Source organism: Schistocerca serialis, chromosome 1 (assembly GCF_023864345.2).
Source record: "Schistocerca serialis cubense isolate TAMUIC-IGC-003099 chromosome 1, iqSchSeri2.2, whole genome shotgun sequence".
NCBI lineage: Eukaryota > Metazoa > Arthropoda > Insecta > Orthoptera > Acrididae > Schistocerca > Schistocerca serialis.
Genome location: NC_064638.1, coordinates 767,337,778 through 767,360,049, shown reverse-complemented (window position 1 = coordinate 767,360,049; position 22,272 = coordinate 767,337,778). Strand labels below are relative to the sequence as shown.

At 39.6% G+C, this 22,272-nt stretch overlaps 1 protein-coding gene across 9 annotated transcripts in view; it reads left to right on the top strand.

The window, feature by feature from the left end:
* Positions 1-22,272, top strand: part of LOC126482432 (protein lap4) — a 567,659-nt gene that overhangs the window by 499,793 nt on the left and 45,594 nt on the right. For 8 of the 9 annotated variants that reach the window (XM_050106531.1, XM_050106532.1, XM_050106537.1 and 5 more), the window contains 4 exons: positions 1,406-1,462; positions 8,093-8,189; positions 15,241-15,331; positions 21,837-21,962. In XM_050106531.1, coding sequence (XP_049962488.1) covers positions 1,406-1,462; positions 8,093-8,189; positions 15,241-15,331; positions 21,837-21,962 — 371 coding nt within the window. The remainder of the gene's footprint in view (positions 1-1,405; positions 1,463-8,092; positions 8,190-15,240; positions 15,332-21,836; positions 21,963-22,272) is intronic. The other variant, XM_050106530.1, reaches the window with a different exon arrangement.

Below are 22,272 nucleotides of genomic sequence, written 5' to 3'. Positions count from 1 at the left end.
AATTCTTTACAGACAAATGGAAAAACTGGTAGAAGCCGACCTCGAGGAAGATCAATTTGGATTCCATAGAAATATTGGAAGACGTGAGGCAATACTGACCTTACGACTTATCTTAGAAGAAAGATTAAGGAAAGGCAAACCTACGTTTCTAGCATTTGTAGACTTAGAGAAAGCTTTTGACAATGTTGACTGAAATACTCTCTTTCAAATTCTGACCATGGCAGGGGTAAAATACAGGGAGTGAAAGGCTATTTACAATTTGTACAGAAAGCAGATGGCAGTTATAAGAGTCGAGGGACATGAAAGGGAAGCAGTGGTTGGGAAGGGAGTGAGACAGGGTTGTAGCCTCTCCCCAATGTTATTCAATCTGTATAATGCGCAAGCAATAAAGGAAACAAAAGAAAAATTCGGAGTAGGTATTAAAATCCATGGAGAAGAAATAAAAACTTTGAGGTTCGTCGATGACATTGTAATCCTGTCAGAGACAGCAAAGGACTTGGAAGAGCAGTTGAACGGAATGGACAGTGTCTTGAAAGGAGGGTATAAGATGAACATCAACAAAAGCAAAACGAGGATAATGGAATGTAGTCGAATGAAGTCGGGTGATGCTGAGGGAATTACATTAGGAAATGAGACACTTAAAGTAGTAAAGGAGTTTTGCTAATTGGGGAGCAAAATAACTGATGATGGTCGAAGTAGAGAAGATATAAAATGTAGACTGGCAATGGCAAGGAAAGTGTTTCTGAAGAAGAGAAATTTGTTAACATCGGGCATAGATTTAAGTGTCAGGAAGTCATTTCTGAAAGTGTTTTTATGGAGTGTAGCCATGTATGGAAGTGAAACGTGGACGATAAATAGTTTGAACAAGAAGAGAATAGAAGCTGGTGCTAATCTCATACTATAATGCTACGGAACCGTTTACCATCAACAAAAGTGTGGTGTTCTTAGTGATATTAACAATAACTTAGTTTTTAATGAGTGGCTGTCCTTGCATCTCCTGATAGAATGATTTTCTGCTATGCTTTTGCTCATGAGCTTCTTCCTTTGAGCTGCTTATTCCTCCTCTAATCACATGTGTTGCACAGTTTTAGTTCTGAGGTTAACATATGAAACAAAAATACATAAACATATAATTAACTGGCAAAAAATTAATCACTTACTATTGACCTGTAATTGAGTGTGGTGTCATGGTCTTTCTTGTGACAATACTCAGCCTACTTTGGCACATCACACCTTTCCTGAGCCAGTACTCTGTCTTAAATGGCCTAATCATTTATGAGAAGTTAATTCTATTCTGCTTGCCTTCCTTCTTTCCTTAAAATGTCTTCTGCTGTATTTGTTTTCATAAAACACGAATTGTGCTAAAACTAACAAATTTATTCTTTTCTTTTTTACATTTTTACAGAGAAGGTCTTTAGTTTCCTGAGCCAGGATGAGGTAGAGCGAATGAAACAAGAAGAAGGTACTGTAATCATAGTTTAATCATCATTTTTGTTGAATAATAGATATAGACATTTACTAATTTCTCATCATTGTTTTTGTGCATTATCAGTAGATAAGCAGCTATCATTAGTGCTTAAATAATGAAGCTCCATTCATGTGCCTACAAATTAAAACTACAAAATATATCACAATGTAGTTAGTCAGAACAGTGTAGCCATACAGGTGTGTGTGTGAGTTTGTTTTCTGTGTAGTTCTGAAAAAGGATTCATCCAAATACTAGCAGAGCTCTCTGTCTTATTTATGTGCTTTTCAACAACTCAGTGACTCTACTATGCAGTGAGTTATTACCTCTACTCATTAAATTATTTCCATTCTGTGAGGAGTTTTGATACTGTACTGACATATTTAATACATTTTTTCCATTTTACAGTTCTAGTGGGAGTAGTTCATGTGGAATAAGTGAAGGAATTGTGAAAATTAACATGTAAATAATTTCTCAATAATTTTAATGTTAAGATGATTTTCTGCTGTTGTTGTATGTATTCCCACAACAAATTTTCGAACACGTCCTTGAAATTTGTCACGATGATCATGTAAAATTGATGGAAGATGAAGTATTTCCACATGACCTGTTCAGTTAGAATAATTATTTATGCTGCACTGTTGTATTGACCAAATTAAACAATAAAAATCTATACAGGCAAACTAGATGTAATGGCATACTCGCATAGATATACATAGGTGTTTACATACAATGGATGTGGTCATATCCTTGTGATTATATGTCAAACAGTAACATCTCAGTGTATGAGCAGGCATAGCATTTTCTCTATAGTTGAGCACAGCAGTCGGTACAAATTACATAAAAATTGAGAGTTACTACTTCTGTGTTAGGTAGTTTGACCGTGAAGGATATATAAAGCAGCATGTTGATAAATCTCGAAGTTTTCATTCCTCAAATAAGAATACATTAAAAATGTGGTATGAAACTTAAACATGGGAGTGAGAAGTTCGCAGTGGTGAAAGTTTGATACCTTCATTAAAGATATGAAATTATCAATCACTCAGTGCATTTATTTTATGTTGATACTAAATTTGACATAAGTTACACATTTTGTATGTTGAGCAGAAAGTTGTATATAATTAAAAAGATGTGCTTTTGCGATGCAAACATTTCAGTTGTGTATTATTTGCCAGTACAAAAGAAAACATTCATTTTTTAAAATTCTGGGGCAACGACCAAAACTGATCTTAGAGCAAAAACATATTATGATCAAAGTTTCTGATTTATCTTTGCATTGTTTGTTGTTAGTGATTAATTTCAGTCCCCTTCTCCACATATCTCTAAGAATTTACAAAACAGTTCTTACAATTTGGCCAATAAAATTTCTTTCCATCCACATTGAGAAAATCTGTAAAACCTATGTGATAGTTTCATTGATGCAAATTGGCCACCAAAATGTACTAGTCAGACTAAGTAACATTATCATCTTCCCTTCAACATAGTCACCAAAATAAGAGCAGTAGTTCAAATGGATCAGTACTGGGATACAAAGACTAGTAGAATGAAAGATATTATCTGAACATTGAGACAGAATCATTTAAAGGGAGCATAGGAAATACTAAATGACGCATTTTGAATAGGCATTTGATTTCTGTTACTTATAAACAGGATATTGCACTGCTCTCTGACTAAATTTTATAGTGACAGTTCAAACATCATTGAAGTTGCAACAAGCAGAGCATGTTTCTTTCGAGAGATGTTGTTCTTTGACACTTCACTTAAGATATTCATTGTAATGAACACCTCAGCCGATCTTCTCGGGACAGACGGCTGCATCGAACTTCACAATACTTCTACAGTACCTGTTTTCAGACAATGCCTGCAAAACCACATGTATTTTCATATGAAACACATCCAATAATTTAATTTAATTGGATAGATAAAAAATCTACTGACCAAGCAGCAGCAGAACACGCACATAAAAGAAGGTTCTAATTAGGCAATCTTTCACAGGCAGTGGCTCCTTTTTCAGGCAGAGAGGTTGAAGGGGAAGGGAGAGGTGTGAAGGAAAAGGACAGTAGAGGTCTAGGAAAAGGGGTAGATTTCGGGAAAGTCACCCAGAACTGTGGGTCAGGGGAGACTTACTGGACGGGATGAGAAGGAAATACTGATTGCTGTGGACTGCATTGGATGAGATTCGAAAACCTGAGAGCATAAAGGTGGAAGATAGGGTAATATGCAACCCAGAGATTACTGCTTAAACATCATGCATGAGTTAATAACAGTTGAAAGCTAAGTGCGTTGTACATAAGCGGAGGTGGGAGAGGGAGGGGTGGTAAAAAGTAGATGGGTAAGACGTGAAGAAATGCTGAGGCGGAAGAAATTAACGTAAATTAAGGCCAGGTGGGTGATGAGAACTGAGGACATGTTATTGAATTTCTTACCCCACCCAAAACATGCACTCCCACATTTTTCCTTCTTCCTAAGATCCACAAACGCAATCGTCCTGGTTGTCCTATAGTTGCTGGCTTCAAAGCACCCACCAAACGTATATCTGCGTTAGTTGATCAGCACCTCCAACCCATATTACAAATACTTCCCTCCTTTATCAAAGATACCAGCCATTTCGTAGATCATTTAAAATCCGTGCCCATCCTACTCCCACCACACACCTTGCTTGTCACCATTGATTCTCCTCCCTCTATACCAATGTCCCCCATGTACATGGTCTGTCTGCTGCTGAACATTTCCTCAGTCAGTGCCCAACTGATTCCAAAACTATGACATTGTTCCTACTCACCTTAATCAGCTTTGTACTTACCAACAACTACTTCAACTTTGATGGGCAGACACACAAACAGATCAGGGGTATGGCCATTGGAACTAGGATGGTGCCTTCCTATGCCAGTCTTTTCGTGGGTCGCCTGGAGGGGGCTTTTGTGGGATCCATAAGCCTTTTTGGCCCCTGGTTTGGTTTAGATAAATTGATGACATCTTTGCCATATGGACTCATGGTGAGGCTAACCTCTTAAAATTCTGGAATCTCTAACTATATTTTCCCAATTAAATTTCATATGGTCCTATTCTGAATCCCATGTCACTTTTCTTGATGTTGCTTTTATTCTCACCAAAGGTCAGCTACACACTTCCGTCCACATTAAACCTACCAACAGACAACAGTACTTACATTTTGACAGTTGCCAACCTTTCCATATCAAACATTCCCTCCCTTACAGCCTTAGGATACAAGGCAAACATATTTGTTTAGGTACATACTCTTTACAGCAATACACCATCATTCTCATCTCAGCCTTCCCTGGACGTAATTATGCCACCACACGAGTTCAAAGCCAAATTTCCCGGGTCATCACATCCAACCCTGGTACTGCTGATCCCTCCAAAAAACAACTTTGGAGTGCGCCACTGGTCTGGAATGTATTAATCAGCTACTTTGACAAGGCCATGACTTCCTAAAGTCATGCCGTGAAATGAAATCCTTCCTGTCTGAGAGTTTGCCCACCACACCTATAGTGCATTTAAAATTAGTTGCTACTTTTGACGTTTCACTCAGTGGAGGGGTTGTGACGCCATTGCCCAGGTAACACCAATGGCAAGCAGGCTTTCCCTAGTCCACCACTAGCGCTTTGGTTGGTAAAAGCGCCTCTGTTACCACACCGTGGATACCTACTACCATGTGGTGTCATGCAATAGATGCTTCTAAGTTCATAATCTCTCATTGGTGTGTGCTGTTTTCTGGCACTGAAGTGTTATGCCATCCATCATCAGGTATTGTGACCAATTGTATTGTGTTAGATTTGTATTAATTAAAACAGTGCACCACATCTGGAAATGCTATATTTACAATGAACATGGATCTTGAGGACACATTCAATGGCTTTGAAAATAATGTTCTGCCACAAAATATTCCTCTGAATTCGACAATATTAATTAACATTGCGCCATACCAATCTGTTGTGATGGATAAAGCTACAACAATCCAGTGGATGAAAGCGTATATCTTGCTCTGGGTACAAAGAAGTGTTCCACTGGATAAAGTTGAACGTAGCATGTATAAGGTGAAGTTAATGGAACTTCCACAGTACCAGGTCGACAAACTGGCTGACGTTGAAGGGCATAGTTCAATCAGGTTTCGTCCGTATCACACTAATTTAAATCCGGTTGAGAATACGCTCATTGAGAATAAAATGCTGAAAAAAGAAGCCATTTCAAGTGTTGCACCACAGGATAGGTCTCAAGTTGTCATAGAGTTGAGGAGAGATGGTTTCACGAAGGCCTATGTTGAATTTTGAGTAATACGTAACTTCTCTTGTTGCCATGTTAAAATCTGCTTCTTTTCTCAAAACAGAGCATAGTTTACAAATACACATCTCATTAATATTCTGACGCAGTTGAAATTGCAACAGAATCATGAAATAATATGTTATTAAACTAGTAACTGAGGCAAAGTAGGGTCAGTAGTTCATGAAACAGCCCATTCTCAGAATAAAATAAACGCTTGACTTTACTTATGTTGTCACAAAACCCACAGCCGTTCTCATTTCACCAGCTATGGATGGTCCTTAAAAATTACATTATTTCACTGAAAAAAATCTGTAATTGCTTGATTATTGTGACAGATATGCAAGTTTCGCATATTAATTATACAGCAAAACACTGTGCTCTTTGTGTGCTATCATTTGCCAAAATCTTGTTTTGATACATTGAATTGTTTATTTGATAAGTGGGATTCATAATTGTTTCTTTCTGAATTTTTCACTGGTGTGTGCTTTCATGACATAGTGGTTTACTTACATTCCATTTCTCGAGACTGCCGACAGATCCCTTCAAGTTTAAATAATAATTCAGTATGTTTCTACATTTCATATGAGGCAACATATGACCTAACACGCACAAAATGCAAATTCATAGCGATCCGTATTTTTCACTGTAAACATTAGGAATTTCTTGCAGTAATATTGAAATATCACAAAAACTATGAACATTAACGTAATGATATGCAGTTTATCATGAAGCTGCGATGTGCGAGAGTCAGATGTTTTTAGCTGATAGTTTATTTACAGTCATTTGAGAAAGATCACAGGTGGGCCAGCTTGTGCGGCTTGCTGTTCACGCAGTCAGCTGCCGATGCACCCAGCTCACACTGGCAACTTGCTTCCCTCCTCTCATTCCGCACTGAACTGTCAAAAGTCGCAACTAATTTTAAACGCACTGTAGAATAACTTTTCATCACCTTTCCAATCTCCGCAAAATTCTAGTCAGACCCTATGCTCCATCTGCACGCATCTCTCTTACCTATGGCTCCTACCCCTGTGACTGTCCCCCCTGCAAGACTTGCCATATGCACTCTCCTGCCACTATATATACCAGCCCTATAACTGGCAAAACATATACTATCAAAAGGAGAGCCACCTGTGAAATGACACGTCATGTACCAGCTGTTATGTAAACACCGTTTGGCCTTTTACATCAGCGTTGCTACCACCAAATTGTTAATTAGGATGAATGGGTATAAGCAGAAGGTGTATACTAGAAACACACAGTATCCTGTTGCAGAGCATGCTCTACAACATGGCGATCATGATCTTGGTGCCTGTTTCACCACACGTACCATCTGGATACTTCCCCTAATACCAGTTTCTAAGAAAACGGCGGGTGGGAACTAGCACTACAACATATCCACCAAAATCTGAAAGCTGTTTAATTCTCATTGCAGAGTAATTCCATGCATGTAGGTAGCTGTTTATAAATTCGCTTTATTTGGGCACTTTCTTCTTGTAATACAGCAGTTCAGGTCTCTGTTTTTGCTACAAAGCAGAAATGTAAATAATGATCATTCCTTCCATAATTTTTCTTGCACATAGTACTATTTGTAATAAATGATGAAAGAACAAGTATGATAATGAGTGGAAAGATGTGCCTTCAATTATTTTTATTGAGCAAGATGCAGAAATTAAGAACTGGATCTATATTGAACAGTAGCAGCATTCAAAACTTCCCATCCTGATATTTATCCGTATGGTCTCTAATGCACTAGAGCAGACTGGTCGAGTGATTCCCTAAACAGATTCGTGACCAATTTCCTTCCCCATATTAGTCTGATTTGAACATACTGAAACAATACTGTAGATACATATTCTGGAGGAACTGGGTTCAGATTCTTTTTCAGCCATCCAGATTAAAGTTTGTTATTGTCTTCCCGAATTGTTTCTGGTGAGTGTTGTGATGTTTCTGTAATAAAGGTTTCAACTGAATCATTGCCTGCTCCTGACCTGATCAATATTTGTCGTCTATTGCTAATGGCCTCGGCGTAACATTGGAATCTAATTTTCCCACCATATTTATTTTCTTAAACACGTTAACAGCAAAGCAAGTGACTGTATTTTGCTAAAAAATGTGTAATAATGACTGCATGATGATGGCTATATTTCCTGCCAAAACACCAAGATGGAAGGAAGGAAGGAAGTAAGGAAGAAGAGAAAAGAAGGAAGAAAATTAAGTACCTGAATCGTGGAAAGCATGGGTATTAGAGTTCAATGTTGACAGTGTAGCAGATTAGATATAAATTCAAATAAAATTATTATGCAGTTAAAGCTTCTAAGAAAAGATGTTTTCTCCACTTCACAGAGAAGAAAATTGCATCCTTGTCAAGACATGAACTTAAGAGCTGGACACAGCTGGATGATGGAGATGATGATGATTTTGATGATGCCTTACAGGAGAGGTGAGAAATGCATTTTAGTTCATCAGTAGGTGATATAGAAGAATGCTTGTAGTAATGACCTTTTGTTTGAAATTGAATGTTTCAGTGTTAGGTATTAAACAATTACATAACTGAAGATATGCTACAATTCCTCAGATAATTTTCCTTTTAACTCTAATACTACTAACAATGTAACTATTACATTCACCACTTACCTAGTTATTAAAATTGAACCAAAGTGTTACCACATAGGCTGTTCATAAATTCCCTTTATTCTCTTACTTTATTATATTAAAATAACATTTCAAGACACTGATTGTCCTACAGAGGAGAATTGCGGATAATTGTCATTCCTTATGTAATTTTTCCTGCATGTAATACTACTTGTAACATTTTTCACAAGGCCACAATATTCCAGGGAGAGGACTGTACCTTCGTACACTGCTTTTACATTTTCCTGCATTCATCTTGCTCAAAATCTTGGAAGGTAAACAGATTGATGAGCCTCCACCAAAAAAGTTTTCATTTATTGTGCTAGATCTGCGTGGAGAGAAAAAAGGTTACAAACAAAAAAATCTGCAAGTCATAGTTTTGCCCTCATATCATAGACATTGACACGACATTGTCTAATAAGTATCATGCACTCTTCAGTGGTAGTTGCACATTTTCGAAATACAGTGAACACCCCCCCTCCCTTTTACGCTTTTCAAGGGACTTCTAAGAAATGGTGTAAAATGCAGGAAAATGTAAGTTTTGGGAAATAATGTTTTATACTGTAAAAGTTACATATAGGATACCCCCTTGCACATTCTGTATCATATATGTAGATAACAGGCATCAAAAGCCTTTCAGGGACATGTTTATTATCTAATGAAGGTTTATTATGTAATAAAAACCGCTGATGTAATTGGAACTTATAACTGTCTGGGAAGTAGGAATGTTTGACTCAATTTCACATGTCATAATTGATGTTTTTGAAAGCCAAAAACTGTCATTCATTATTTAAATAATGAAATACTCCACTAGTTATGTATTTTTTCACACTTAGCATGACACACCCACACACACACACACACACACACACACACACACACACACACACACACACAATCACTAACATTGTTTGTTTGTGTAACATCACAAAAAATACATACGTAAATATTGCACTTGACAATGAGAATAAATTTTTGAAACCCAGTTTGCTCAGCATGAATAAAACACGTAAGCCGCACTGTGTTTAAACTAAAAACATTTGAGCATCGAAAAGTGAATGATGGTGTCAGCTAGTGCTCCAAGTGGCCATACACTGAAACACGCTAAATATGGTTTGACAAAAGGTGTCACGATGATCAAAACAATCCTGAAACAGCATTTGCGCAGTAGAGACAGTTTGGAAATGATTGTGATTGGTCACAATATGTTCACTCGAATGAGCCTAGTTATTGCCATCAGCGACCACACCAGGTATAGCTTGGCAGTGGCAGCAGATGGGGCACAAATTGTTCAAACTTTACACGTTTACCAGTTCAAATCCACTGAGTTGAGTGCATTGGTATCGAGAAACTTAACCACATAATGTTTGTAAACACTACGGGATGGCCAGCATCATGCCAGTATCATTTTTTCTCCACAAACATTTTTTTTAGCTTAAATCACAGGGAAATGATAAATATGAATATTTTCCTCAGGAAAAATATATTTAAAAACAAAGATGATATGACTTACCATACGAAAGCGCTGGCAGGTCGATAGAAACACAAACAGACACATAAATACATACAAACAAAATTCTAGCTTTCGCAACCAATGGTTGCTTCGTCAGGAAAGAGGGAAGGAGAGGGAAAGACGAAAGGATGTGGGTTTTAAGGGAGAGGGTAAGGAGTCATTCCAATCCCGGGAGCGGAAAGACTTACCTTAGGGGGAAAAAAGGACAGGTATACACTCGCGCACACACACACATATCCATCCGCACATACACAGACACAAGCAGACATTTGTAAAGGCAAAGAGTTTGGGCAGAGATGTCAGTCGAGGCGGAAGTAAAGAGGCAAAGATGTTGTTGAAAGACAGGTGAAGTATGAGCGGCGGCAACTTGAAATTAGAAATTAGCGGAGGTTGAGGCCTGGCGGATAACGAGAAGAGAGGATATACTGAAGGGCAAGTTCCCATCCCCGGAGTTCTGACACGTTGGTGTTAGTGGGAAGTATCCAGATAACCCGGACGGTGTAACACTGTGCCAAGATGTGCTGGCCGTGCACCAAGGCATGTTTAGCCACAGGGTGATCCTCATTACCAACAAACACTGTCTGCCTGTGTCCATTCATGCGAATGGACAGTTTGTTGCAGGTCATTCCCACATAGAATGCATCACAGTGTAGGCAGGTCAGTTGGTAAATCACGTGGGTGCTTTCACACGTGGCTCTGCCTTTGATCGTGTACACCTTCCGGGTTACAGGACTGGAGTAGGTGGTGGTGGGAGGGTGCATTGGACAGGTTTTACACTGGGGGCAGTTACAAGGGTAGGAGCCAGAGGGTAAGGAAGGTGGTTTGGGGATTTCATAGGGATGAACTAAGAGGTTATGAAGGTTAGGTGGATGGCGGAAAGACACTCTTGGTGGAGTGGGGAGAATTTCATGAAGGATGGATCTCATTTCAGGGCAGGATTTGAGGAAGTCATATCCCTGCTGGAGAGCCACATTCAGAGTCTGATCCAGTACCGGAAAGTATGCTGTCACAAGTGGGGCACTTTTGTGGTTCTTCTGTGGGAGGTTCTGAGTTTGAGGGGATGAGGAAGTGGCTCTGGTTATTTGCTTCTGTACCAGGTCGGGAGGGTAGTTGCGGGATGTGAAAGCTGTTTTCAGGTTGTTGGTGTAATGGTTCAGGGATTCCGGACTGGAGCAGATTCGTTTGCCACGAAGGCCTAGGCTGTAGGGAAGGGACCGTTTGATGTGGAATGGGTGGCAGCTGTCACAATGGAGGTACTGTTGCTTGTTGGTGGGTTTGATGTGGACGGACATGTGAAGCTGGCCATTGGACAGATGGAAGTCAACGTCAAGGAAAGTGGCACGGGATTTGGAGTAGGACCAGGTGAATCTGATGGAACCAAAGGAGTTGAGGTTGGAGAGGAAATTCTGGAGTTGTTCTTCACTGTGAGTCCAGATCATGAAGATGTCATCAATAAATCTGTACCAAACTTTGGGTTGGCAGGCCTGGGTAACGAAGATGGCTTCCTCTAAGCGACCTATGAATAGGTTGGCATATGAGGCTCCATCCTGGTACCCATGGCTGTTCCCTTTAATTGTATGTATGTCTGGCCTTCAAAAGTGAAGAAGTTGTGGGTTAGGATGAAGCTGGCTAAGGTAATGAGGAAAGAGGTTTTGGGTAGGGCAGCATGTGATCGGCGTGAAAGGAAGGGCTCCATCGCAGCGAGGCCCTGGACATGCGGAATAGTTGTGTATAAGGAAGTGGCATCAATGGTTACAAGGATGGTTTCCGGGGGTAATAGATTGGGTAAGGATTCCAGGTGTTCGAGAAAGTGGTTGGTGGCTTTGATGAAGGATGGGAGACTGCATGTAATGGGTTGTCACTTCCTTATACACAAATATTCCGCATGTCCAGGGCCTCGCTGCGATGGAGCACTTCCTTTCACGCCAATCACCTGCCACCCTACCTAAAACCTCTTTCCTCATTACCTTAGCCAGTTTCATCCTGACCCACAACTTCTTCACTTTTGAAGGCCGGACATACCAACAATTAAAGGGAACAGCCATGGGTACCGGGATGGCCCCCTCGTACGCCAACCTATTCATGGGTCGCTTAGAGGAAGCCTTCTTGGTTACCCATGCCTGTCAACCCAAAGGTTGGTACAGATTTATTGATGACATCTTCATGATCTGGACCCACAGTGAAGAACAACTCCAGAATTTCCTCTCCAACCTCAACTTCTTTGGTTCCATCAGATTCACCTGGTCCTACTCCAAATCCCGTGCCACTTTCCTTGACGTTGACCTCCATCTGTCCAATGGCCAGCTTCACACGTCCGTCCACATCAAACCCACCAACAGGCAACAGTACCTCCATTGTGACAGCTGCCACCCATTCCACATCAAACGGTCCCTTCCCTACAGCCTTGGCCTTCGTGGCAAACGAATCTGCTCCAGTCCGGAATCCCTGAACCATTACACCAACAACCTGAAAACAGCTTTCACATCCCGCAACTACCCTCCCGACCTGGTACAGAAGCAAATAACCAGAGCCACTTCCTCATCCCCTCAAACCCAGAACCTCCCACAGAAGAACCACAAAAGTGGCCCACTTGTGACAGCATACTTTCCGGGACTGGATCAGACTCTGAATGTGGCTCTCCAGCAGGGATACGACTTCCTCAAATCCTGCCCTGAAATGAGATCCATCCTTCATGAAATCCTCCCCACTCCACCAAGAGTGTCTTTCCGCCATCCACCTAACCTTCATAACCTCTTAGTTCATCCCTATGAAATCCCCAAACCACCTTCCTTACCCTCTGGCTCCTACCCTTGTAACTGCCCCCAGTGTAAAACCTGTCCAATGCACCCTCCCACCACCACCTACTCCAGTCCTGTAACCCGGAAGGTGTACACGATCAAAGGCAGAGCCACGTGTGAAAGCACCCACGTGATTTACCAACTGACCTGCCTACACTGTGATGCATTCTATGTGGGAATGACCTGCAACAAACTGTCCATTCGCATGAATGGACACAGGCAGACAGTGTTTGTTGGTAATGAGGATCACCCTGTGGCTAAACATGCCTTGGTGCACGGCCAGCACATCTTGGCACAGTGTTACACCGTCCGGGTTATCTGGATACTTCCCACTAACACCAACGTGTCAGAACTCCGGGGATGGGAACTTGCCCTTCAGTATATCCTCTCTTCTCGTTATCCGCCAGGCCTCAACCTCCGCTAATTTCTAATTTCAAGTTGCCGCCGCTCATACTTCACCTGTCTTTCAACAACATCTTTGCCTCTTTACTTCCGCCTCGACTGACATCTCTGCCCAAACTCTTTGCCTTTACAAATGTCTGCTTGTGTCTGTGTATGTGCGGATGGATATGTGTGTGTGTGCGCGAGTGTATACCTGTCCTTTTTTCCCCCTAAGGTAAGTCTTTCCGCTCCCGGGATTGGAATGACTCCTTACCCTCTCCCTTAAAACCCACATCCTTTCGTCTTTCCCTCTCCTTCCCTCTTTCCTGACGAAGCAACCATTGGTTGCGAAAGCTAGAATTTTGTGTGTATGTATGTGTCCGGAAATGATAAATATGTTGACGCAAAATTGGGTACAAATTAACATCATGGGCATATGAAATTTGATGATACCAACAAAAAAATATTGTAAACGGTGGGAAAACGTTAATTCTCGGAATGTAAAAGCAGGGTTATATTGTAATTTCATGTGGCTCATTGGGCCTGGTGCAAGTCTTTCAGTTGGACACCACTTCGGCAACTTGTGTGTCCCCAAAAACACCCTTGTTATCCAATGAATGATCATGGATTAGTATGTTGTTGAAAGAGGAAAGGCTAAACCCCAACAAAAAGTAACAAAATCAGGGGTAATACACACTACTGTGGATCGTAAAATAGTAGCACACGTATTGGGGAGATGAGAAAGAAAGCAATTTTGTGTCCCCCCCCCCCCCCCCCCCCGCCCGCCCGCCCCCCCTCTGCCTGTCTGTCTCTCTCTGTCTGTTTGTCTCCCCCCCCCCCCCTTTCCTCTTTTTTTCCCTTTAAAAAAAATAAAAATAAAAATAAAAAATCTTCAGCAGTGTATGGTTTTAGTGAATTGAATTTGCATGGGAATGGAAAAATTAACATCAGTTTGGAACAAATCGAGTGAGGTAAAATGTTTAGATTGATAAATGCTGCTGAGGAGACTAAAATGGAAACAGTGGTCAAAAGGAAACACTTTGTTTGATGATCTGTGGATAACATGTTTTTAGAAACCAATAAGATGACACAGAAACTGATATTACTTTCCACATGCTTGTGCTCATAAAGTGCAAAATGTACCATTCTCCAAATTACAAAAGTGCTATTTGTATTCAATTAAATTATGGGTATTGATATGAGAGACCCAGGAAATGGGAACTGAAAAATAGTGCCGGGTATTTTGTTTGTTAGGTAACTGTGACTTGATTTTCATAAGCACTGTTAGTTAATTTTAACCTGCATGTAACTACTTTTACTGGAATAAGGTGTTCATGTAAATCAGGTGCAATGCCACTAAATAATTAGATACGTAATTGTGAGAAGCTCTTTCTAACATATGGTTAATCATCCTAAGTTTTGCTTACCCGTGGAATTGATTGCTGCAATGTGGCATACTTGATCAGTTCTCCTGTCACCTGTGCATATTGTCTTGATATACTATCTTCATTGACATGCTGACTTGCAAAGCATCAAGGCCTAGCAGAATTTTGTAAAAAGGGAAAATATAGTCATAACTGATTTTAGAATATGATTCAGTATACCTTTGATACTTTTCTTTTTCCCTACATTTCATCTAGTCTCACATCTATTTTCTATCCTTAGTCTTTTCTGTCCCAGCTATGTTATCAACCATGTTGTGTTCCCATACTTGTTTACAGTTCATTTTTGTTTTGTTTTGCTGTGGTTTTCCTGTGACTACTGTTGCTTATGGTTCTTAGTTTCATCATACCTCTCGTATAATTCATCTCAGCTTTGATACTTTTCCCTTCCTCCACTAACCCTTCTTCAAGAAACATAATCTTTGCTACAACACTCTGTCTCCAAATGTGATGGTTCCTATTTGGTTAAGTAATTGATTGCTCTGTTTGTGTGCATGCAGTCTGTATTCGGTACGCATATGTTCTCTTTAGCTTCATGTAGGTATTTCTCGGTACCACAATTTTCCAATGGTTACAAGAAAACTATGTTTTTGGATGTGTTCTCCTCACCCCCTTTCTTTATAAAATATTTGTCAAAAAATGCTTCTGAATTTAGATTGGATATATCAGAATTTGTAAATAACATGTCAGAAGCAGTTTACATAAGCAGTATATATTTTCATCCAGAGTCATCAAAAGTGTTTCGGGAACCAGTGCTGTTGGAAGTATCCACACAGCAAAGGCTGAACGAAGGCTGAAGGAGAAGCTGCAGCAGGAGGTAACTACTTGGATACTAGAATATTATTTAGAATTAGTTCATGCCACGATTCTGCATAAATAGCTCTGTACCTTGAGCAGGTGCACCAATTTTCATAACATGAGCGGGAGCACTGCATACTCCTTATACTTGTAAAGAACAGCTGTCTTTATTGTACCAAGGTAAACATGCAAAAGCAAAAACATAGTTCAATCTTAGATTAATTAAACAATGATAAAATAAACCTTCATATTATACACCAAAGCACTGTTTTATTAAATCATAATGAAATAAACTTTCATTAATCAGTCTGTTGCTATGGTCAGGTGATATCCCACGTCCCAAAGTAATGACCAATGCCCCACTCAAAGCCTTAAACAATGCGTCAGATCCCAGCCAACCACAATGTAGTTGCATTAGATCCTAGCCAACCTCTTATTTGATTACTCATTATCTCATACAGACAATTGCTTCATTGTGGGATTGTGGTGCTAACTTGTAATGTGGATCATTTTCTTTACAGATAATACATTTTTTATGACATAGCGTGTTGTTTATTTTATTTTACTGTTTCTCTTTTGGACATATGACAGCACAATTTATCACTGTGTTAGCTGAAGCTCGCCATTGTGAAACAGCTAAGTGGAAAACAATTTTATTTGTGTTTGGTGCACTTTATACACATGTGCACAGCCACAAGGATTAAAATAGTGCATTTCCTGCGCAGTTTTTATGGTTTGTAATGGCCTTCAGGTAACCACTCAAAGAAAGGTGCATCATCTGCATAAAAAGTGCAATGTCTGTGTGCAATAAACAAATTTCAAGTATCCCAGGTTTGATGCCTTATATCTGATTGTAGTCCATTAGTGTTGTTATTACAACTAACCTGGTGACTTCATAGGAAACCACGTTGGATTTAAATGTAATACTGAAAGGCATTGCTGCATATCAGTGACATCATAAAAAATGATGAGAATAGTGCTACATTAAATTATTTTCATTTGAATTCTCTGTAGGGAATTCATAAATAGTAAATCATGTATTTATCTTTCAAGCTGAATTACTACTTTATATTTCTGTAACTGTAGCAACTCAATTTTCAGCACTTAGTCACCATCAATAAAACATATTTCTTTCAAATTAAGTTCAATCTGTTATCCTTTAAATGGTGCCTCTTATTTCATACCATAATGAAGTTAAACTAACTGTTTATAAGCAGTGTATTTGCATAACCAAAAGCAGTACTTATACTGACAGTTATTTCATTTTCTGTTGTTGCTTTGTATGTCTATGGAGGTACATAAGAATGGAGTACTTCATGGTTCTCCTTAGCACTCCATATGGTGCTGATATTTCAGTGTGGCACTTATTGAGCTCTTGGTTCCTTTTTTTACATTTCAGGTAAAGCCATCTAATGATGATAAGCTGACAAGATTTTGCCTATCTTGCAATTTTGTGCATCCTATTGGTAGCACAACAGTAATTACATTCAGTTCAAGTGTATTTGTTCATAGTGAGAGGCAAATAAAAGAATTATTGTTGCTTTTCCTGAATTCTTAGGAAAATTATTTTAATGCTTTCAAACTAGCTGCAACCACCTGTACATGGAGTAGAAGGATTTTTGTCACAATTTTTTTAATATCTTGACATGAAGTATTTTTTCTGTATTATATCTTACTGCTAATCATCACTAATCATTGGACTCATTGCTGAGTGTCGGGACCCCTTGAACCAAGTTTTTCGTCCCAGAGAGCCACCAACTTCTCTTAGAGACTGCTGAAAATTGAGCCTGGAGATGTTTTTTGATTTGATCTATCCACAGGCCACAGGCCACAGGCTCACTGTCTCTTCATCTCTTGCCCCCCCCCCAGTCTTTCCTTCCATGATTATTTTCTCTAGATTCTCTCTCTCTCTCTCTCTTCTAACAATCTGGCCAAAGAACTTAAGAATATTTTGGCTGATACGGTATGAACGGCACCTGGACATACTATATTTCTCAATAATGGAGACACCAGTTCGTCTTTCACACAGCTCAAATGCATCTATACACCACTTGTCTCTGGCCTTAAAGGTCCATTTTTTGCTAGCGCAAAATAAGGTAGAAAACATAGTTTTCCATCAGTTGAGATGTCTTTAGTCCTACCATAAAGAGCTTTCCATGCCATGTACCTGGTTCTTCTGTAGTAGTTGTCCGCCCTGGTAGCTGAGTGGTCAGCGTGACAGACTGTCAATCCTAAGGGCCCGGGTTCGATTCCCGGCTGGGTTGGAAATTTTCTCCGCTCAGGGACTGGGTGTTGTGTTGTCCTAATCATCATCATTTCATCCCCATCGACGCGCAGGTCGCCGAAGTGGCGTCAAATCGAAAGACCTGCACCAGGCGAACGGTCCTACCCGACGGGAGGCCCTAGCCACCCGACATTTCCATTTCCATTTCTGTAGTAGTTGTATTATTTCTGCATATATATATATATATATATATATATATATATATATATATATATTTTACATGACAGTGTTCTGTCTGACATAATAAACACACAGGCTAATAATTAAAAAAACAGTGAAACTCCTCTAAGTTGAATTCAGTTACTAAGTGACCAATACAAAAAAATACCGGTGCACAATCAATAAGCCGGAGTAATAAGAAATTTTTAAATTAAAAACATATCACTATATTGGAAAGAAGAAACATAATATATGTGTACCCTTATGTAGGGGGGACCTGCCAGTACCCTGATCTGAGATCTATACTACTGAATACTCTTGCCCCATGAAGCTTTTGGAGGAACTGTTCCAAAAATCTCAAGTCTGTCTCTTTCTGGAATAATAATTTTATTCGCTGGACATGCATACAATTCTACTGTGACATCGCCATTCCTTTTTTCCACAATGAACAGTGGGTTGTTATATTGGCTAGTTGACCTTTCTGTTACTGCCATCTGTAACATTCTCTGAAGCTCTTCTTCCACTGTTTCACCTTTTGATTGAGGTATCGCATAATGCCGTACATAAAATGCTTATGTATTGAGTTCTGCCTGATACTGGTTTACAAGGAGGTTCCTTCTGAGTAGTTTGGAAGTGCAAGCTGTATTTGCCAGAGGGCAAGAGGATATAAGTTTTCAGCACAGTTTTTTTTTATGTAGGAATGCTCACCATTGAGTCTGAGTGGACACAGAAGAACAATCTGTCTTTTGGATACCCAGTATCCAGTTGCTGAGCTTGCTCTATTGCATGACTCTAGGGACCAGAGTGCATTCTGCACCACACGGGCCATTTGGATGTGTCCACCGTCCTGGACCTAAGCCCCATTAACAAATGCCCTTTGTGTTTCCAGTTCATTTATTTACATTTTATGTGTGTGTACTATTTCCTAATTTACACAGTAATCTATGTTACCAGATGCAAGTTGCCTGTCAAAGAGCTTCCAGGATAACAAAAATTTGATTTTCAGTATTTTGGGTAGTTATTGACACAATCTAAAGATTTAAAATGCTGTCGTTATACACTCATTAAGAGGTGTAACCTTATGTTTAAATTTAACACAGGACCATAGATATTATTGTTAGAAACTGCGCATGTGTCTTCAGGCAGTGTAGGTTACAGTGTACAAATATCTGGTCTTACATCCATCAGCATTTGACAATGAGAGCACTCCACAACTTCCAACAGATTGTACACATAATTTCAAATCTTAATAAAACTTTTTCTCACCGACACCCCTTCCGCAAAATGATGAAAGGAAAAAAGTTTATCAGTTACTATATTTTCGCTGTTCATGTATTAAACCTGCTACATCAGGCGTGACATTTTAACTTACTAATTCTGTACAACTGACTCGCTTCACAACACAATTTGCAGATAGCACCGACATGTTCCATTGAATTTACCTGCAAAATCATAAACATTGAGATGTGTGAAAACTTTATTTGCTTAAAACGAGGTGCAGATTATCCAGACTGTATTCATCCCTTGTTTCTTAATGAGAGCACTTGGTGAGGTCTGACAAATGTTATGCATAATTTCAAACCTTTCCTAACAGTTTTTTTTTTTTTTTTTCACTTACCTGCTTGAAGACAAATATTTAACATGTTAACGCATTTGTGAAATGATCAGATATTTGAAGCTGTTGTATACATGCGAACTTGATTCTTTAAATATTCGGGGTTTTACTATTATTTACTCTATTTATATGTTTTTTAAATTATTGCAATCACTCTTTCCTCCTGCCCCCCCCCCCAACCCCTGCCCCCCCCCCTCTCTCTCTCTCTCTCTCTCTCTCTCTCTCTCTCCCTCTCCCCCCCCCCTCCCTCCCTCTCCCTCTCCCTCTCCCTTCCTTCCTTCCTTCCTACCTCTCTTTCTCTCCCCTCCCTCTGCCCCCTTCTTTATCCTTCCTTTTAGGTACAAGTCATGATCAATGCCATTGGCAGTGCAAGGTTGGTTAACATTATATCTTTTATGTCACTTTCTGATGGGTATAGTGTAACTAACTTATATAATTCTGTTGTGTACTACAGCAAAATTTGGGAAAAGTAAAGAACAGCAGATGAGGAAACAAAAATTTGAAGGTACTGTGAACAGTATCAGACAGAAAGTCAGCACTCAGAGTTGCTTTTCACTTCAGGTGTTACGCGTTTCTAACAGCACTTTTGTGTCATTTAATTTCTTCTTTGAATTATTTTGAAGTGCAACAAGTGTAACAAAAATAAAACAGGAAAATATACTACAAAATCTTGTGTTTAAAAACTCTGGAACTACTGACTGTTTTGATTGTGCTTAATGTAACAATAAAATGTGGGATTATTTGTTACTAAAATACCACTGCTATTTAATGACTGGATATTGTAATGTACTCACTGAGTGAGGGAATAAAATTAATCCCTTAACTTAAAAAACAGAATTGTCATGTTTTTATTGTTTTGACAGAAACCTAAAATCTAGAGAACACCTGGTACTACATTTGTAGCCTGACTGTGTGTTTAGGTTGAGGTTGGGCCACTAGATTTGTCTTTAATGTTAGTAGCTTTGGCTACTCTACAACAAAATGTGTGCTTTTAGATACTCTTCTGTATTGTTATCTAGACAGTGCTCTCCAAAAAGGATGGATATAGTGATCCAGAGTTTGACATTGAACTTAGCAGCTCAGAAAGTGAAGATGAATGTGATGCTACTTCATTAGAGACTGAAAGTGACAGCATTTCGTCAGTTCAGTGACGAATGCTTGCCAGTGGTAGAAGATACATACATCCACTGTACTCCAGCCAGCTCATCCAAGATTTATGTTCATGGGACACCATTGTGAAATACACGGTTAGACTTCATAGCTACACAGAAACTTATGTCATTCATTATCAGATGTTTTTTCATTTATAAAAAAAATGTTTTGTTTTTTGGAATGTAATTTGGGGAAAAAATTTGTTAAATTAACAGATTAAGGAGAAACACATGTGACGTCCAGAGTGGTACCAGCTTTTAGATTTGGAACCACTAAGGTGGATTTCACATTACAAACACCACCGCCCCCCACCCCCTCCTTTTTTTTAAAACAGCATATTGTCCAGCCAATTGAATCACCTATTCCAAACATATTTTCCCCATTTCAAAAGCTGCCAACTATTCCGTATGAAGAAGCCTCTTCCATACAGCTGTGGCTATCACATCTGTAGCGATGAGCAGTCCCTCGCACAATATACCAAGGATCTCACTGAGGCATTCACTGACCATAATTGCTCTCCCAACCTTTTACAGATACAGATCTCCCATGTTTTATCTATCCAGTCACCTCCCAACTCGCAAAGTCTCACCGGCTGACCTCAGAGGAGCATTCCCTTCATGACCCAGTACCATTCAGGACTGGAACAACAAAATCACATTCTCTGCCAAGATTTCGACTATCTCTCATCATGCCCTCAAATGAAGAATCTTCTACTGACTATCCTTCCCACCTGCTCCCACACAGGTATTCCATTGCCCACCGAACCTTTACAGTATCCTTGTTCACCCCTATACAACTCACGCTCCCAATCCCTTGCCTTATGGCTCATACCTCTGTAATAGACCTAGATGCAAGACCGATCCCATACCCCCTCCCACCATCACCACCAACTACAGTCTGGTCACAGGAATCACCTATCCGATCAGAGGCGGGACTACCTCTGAAACCAGTCATGTGATCTACAAGCTAAGCTGCAACCACTCTCTCTCTCTCTCTCTCTCTCTCTCTCTCTCTCTCTCTGCCCCCTGCCTTCCCGCCCCTCTCCTCCTTTCTTTCTAGGTAAACCATTTCACTTCTCTCTCAATTTAGTTGCTGCAGTTGACTGAGTAGTTCTAATTTGTTACATTTTTGTGTTTTTGTTTCCCAAATTGTTCCAGCTTTGTCTATTGGTAGAGGTGTGTCTTTTCTTTTATGTGTTGTACTGAAGAAGTAACAATTGCTGTTGTGTATTATTAAGTCATGAAATCTCCCTGCAGTTAACATACTTTCTGTGTTCTGTGTAGAGTAACTGAAGGAACATAGTGTCTTTTATAGTATTCTATATCTAAGGGCCTTCTGACTTCGGAAGATGAGAAGGATCTTTCACCAGCTGAACAGAGGGCATTAAGAGCGGAGAAAAGAGCTGCATGGAGGCAGGCACGGCTAAAATCCCTTGAACAGGTTAGTCTATGAAAGAGTATATTCCTTTCGTAAAAGACATTTTAATGAAGCTACAAATTCCATTATTTTCAATATGAAAATGTTCAAACCAATGTGACAGATGTTCATTACTGACATTTGTTGAGAGTTCACCAGACATTTCCTGCTACCAGACTTGTTATTAGGTGCAGTTACATGTTGATATTATTTCAGAACACAAGTCGATAACTCAAAGTTGGTTACAGAAATCAAAATTTTAGGTAATTTGCTGTTTTTGTTAATCAGTGTGGTTTGTAATGATGTTAAAGTGTTGCACTTCCATATCCAGCTG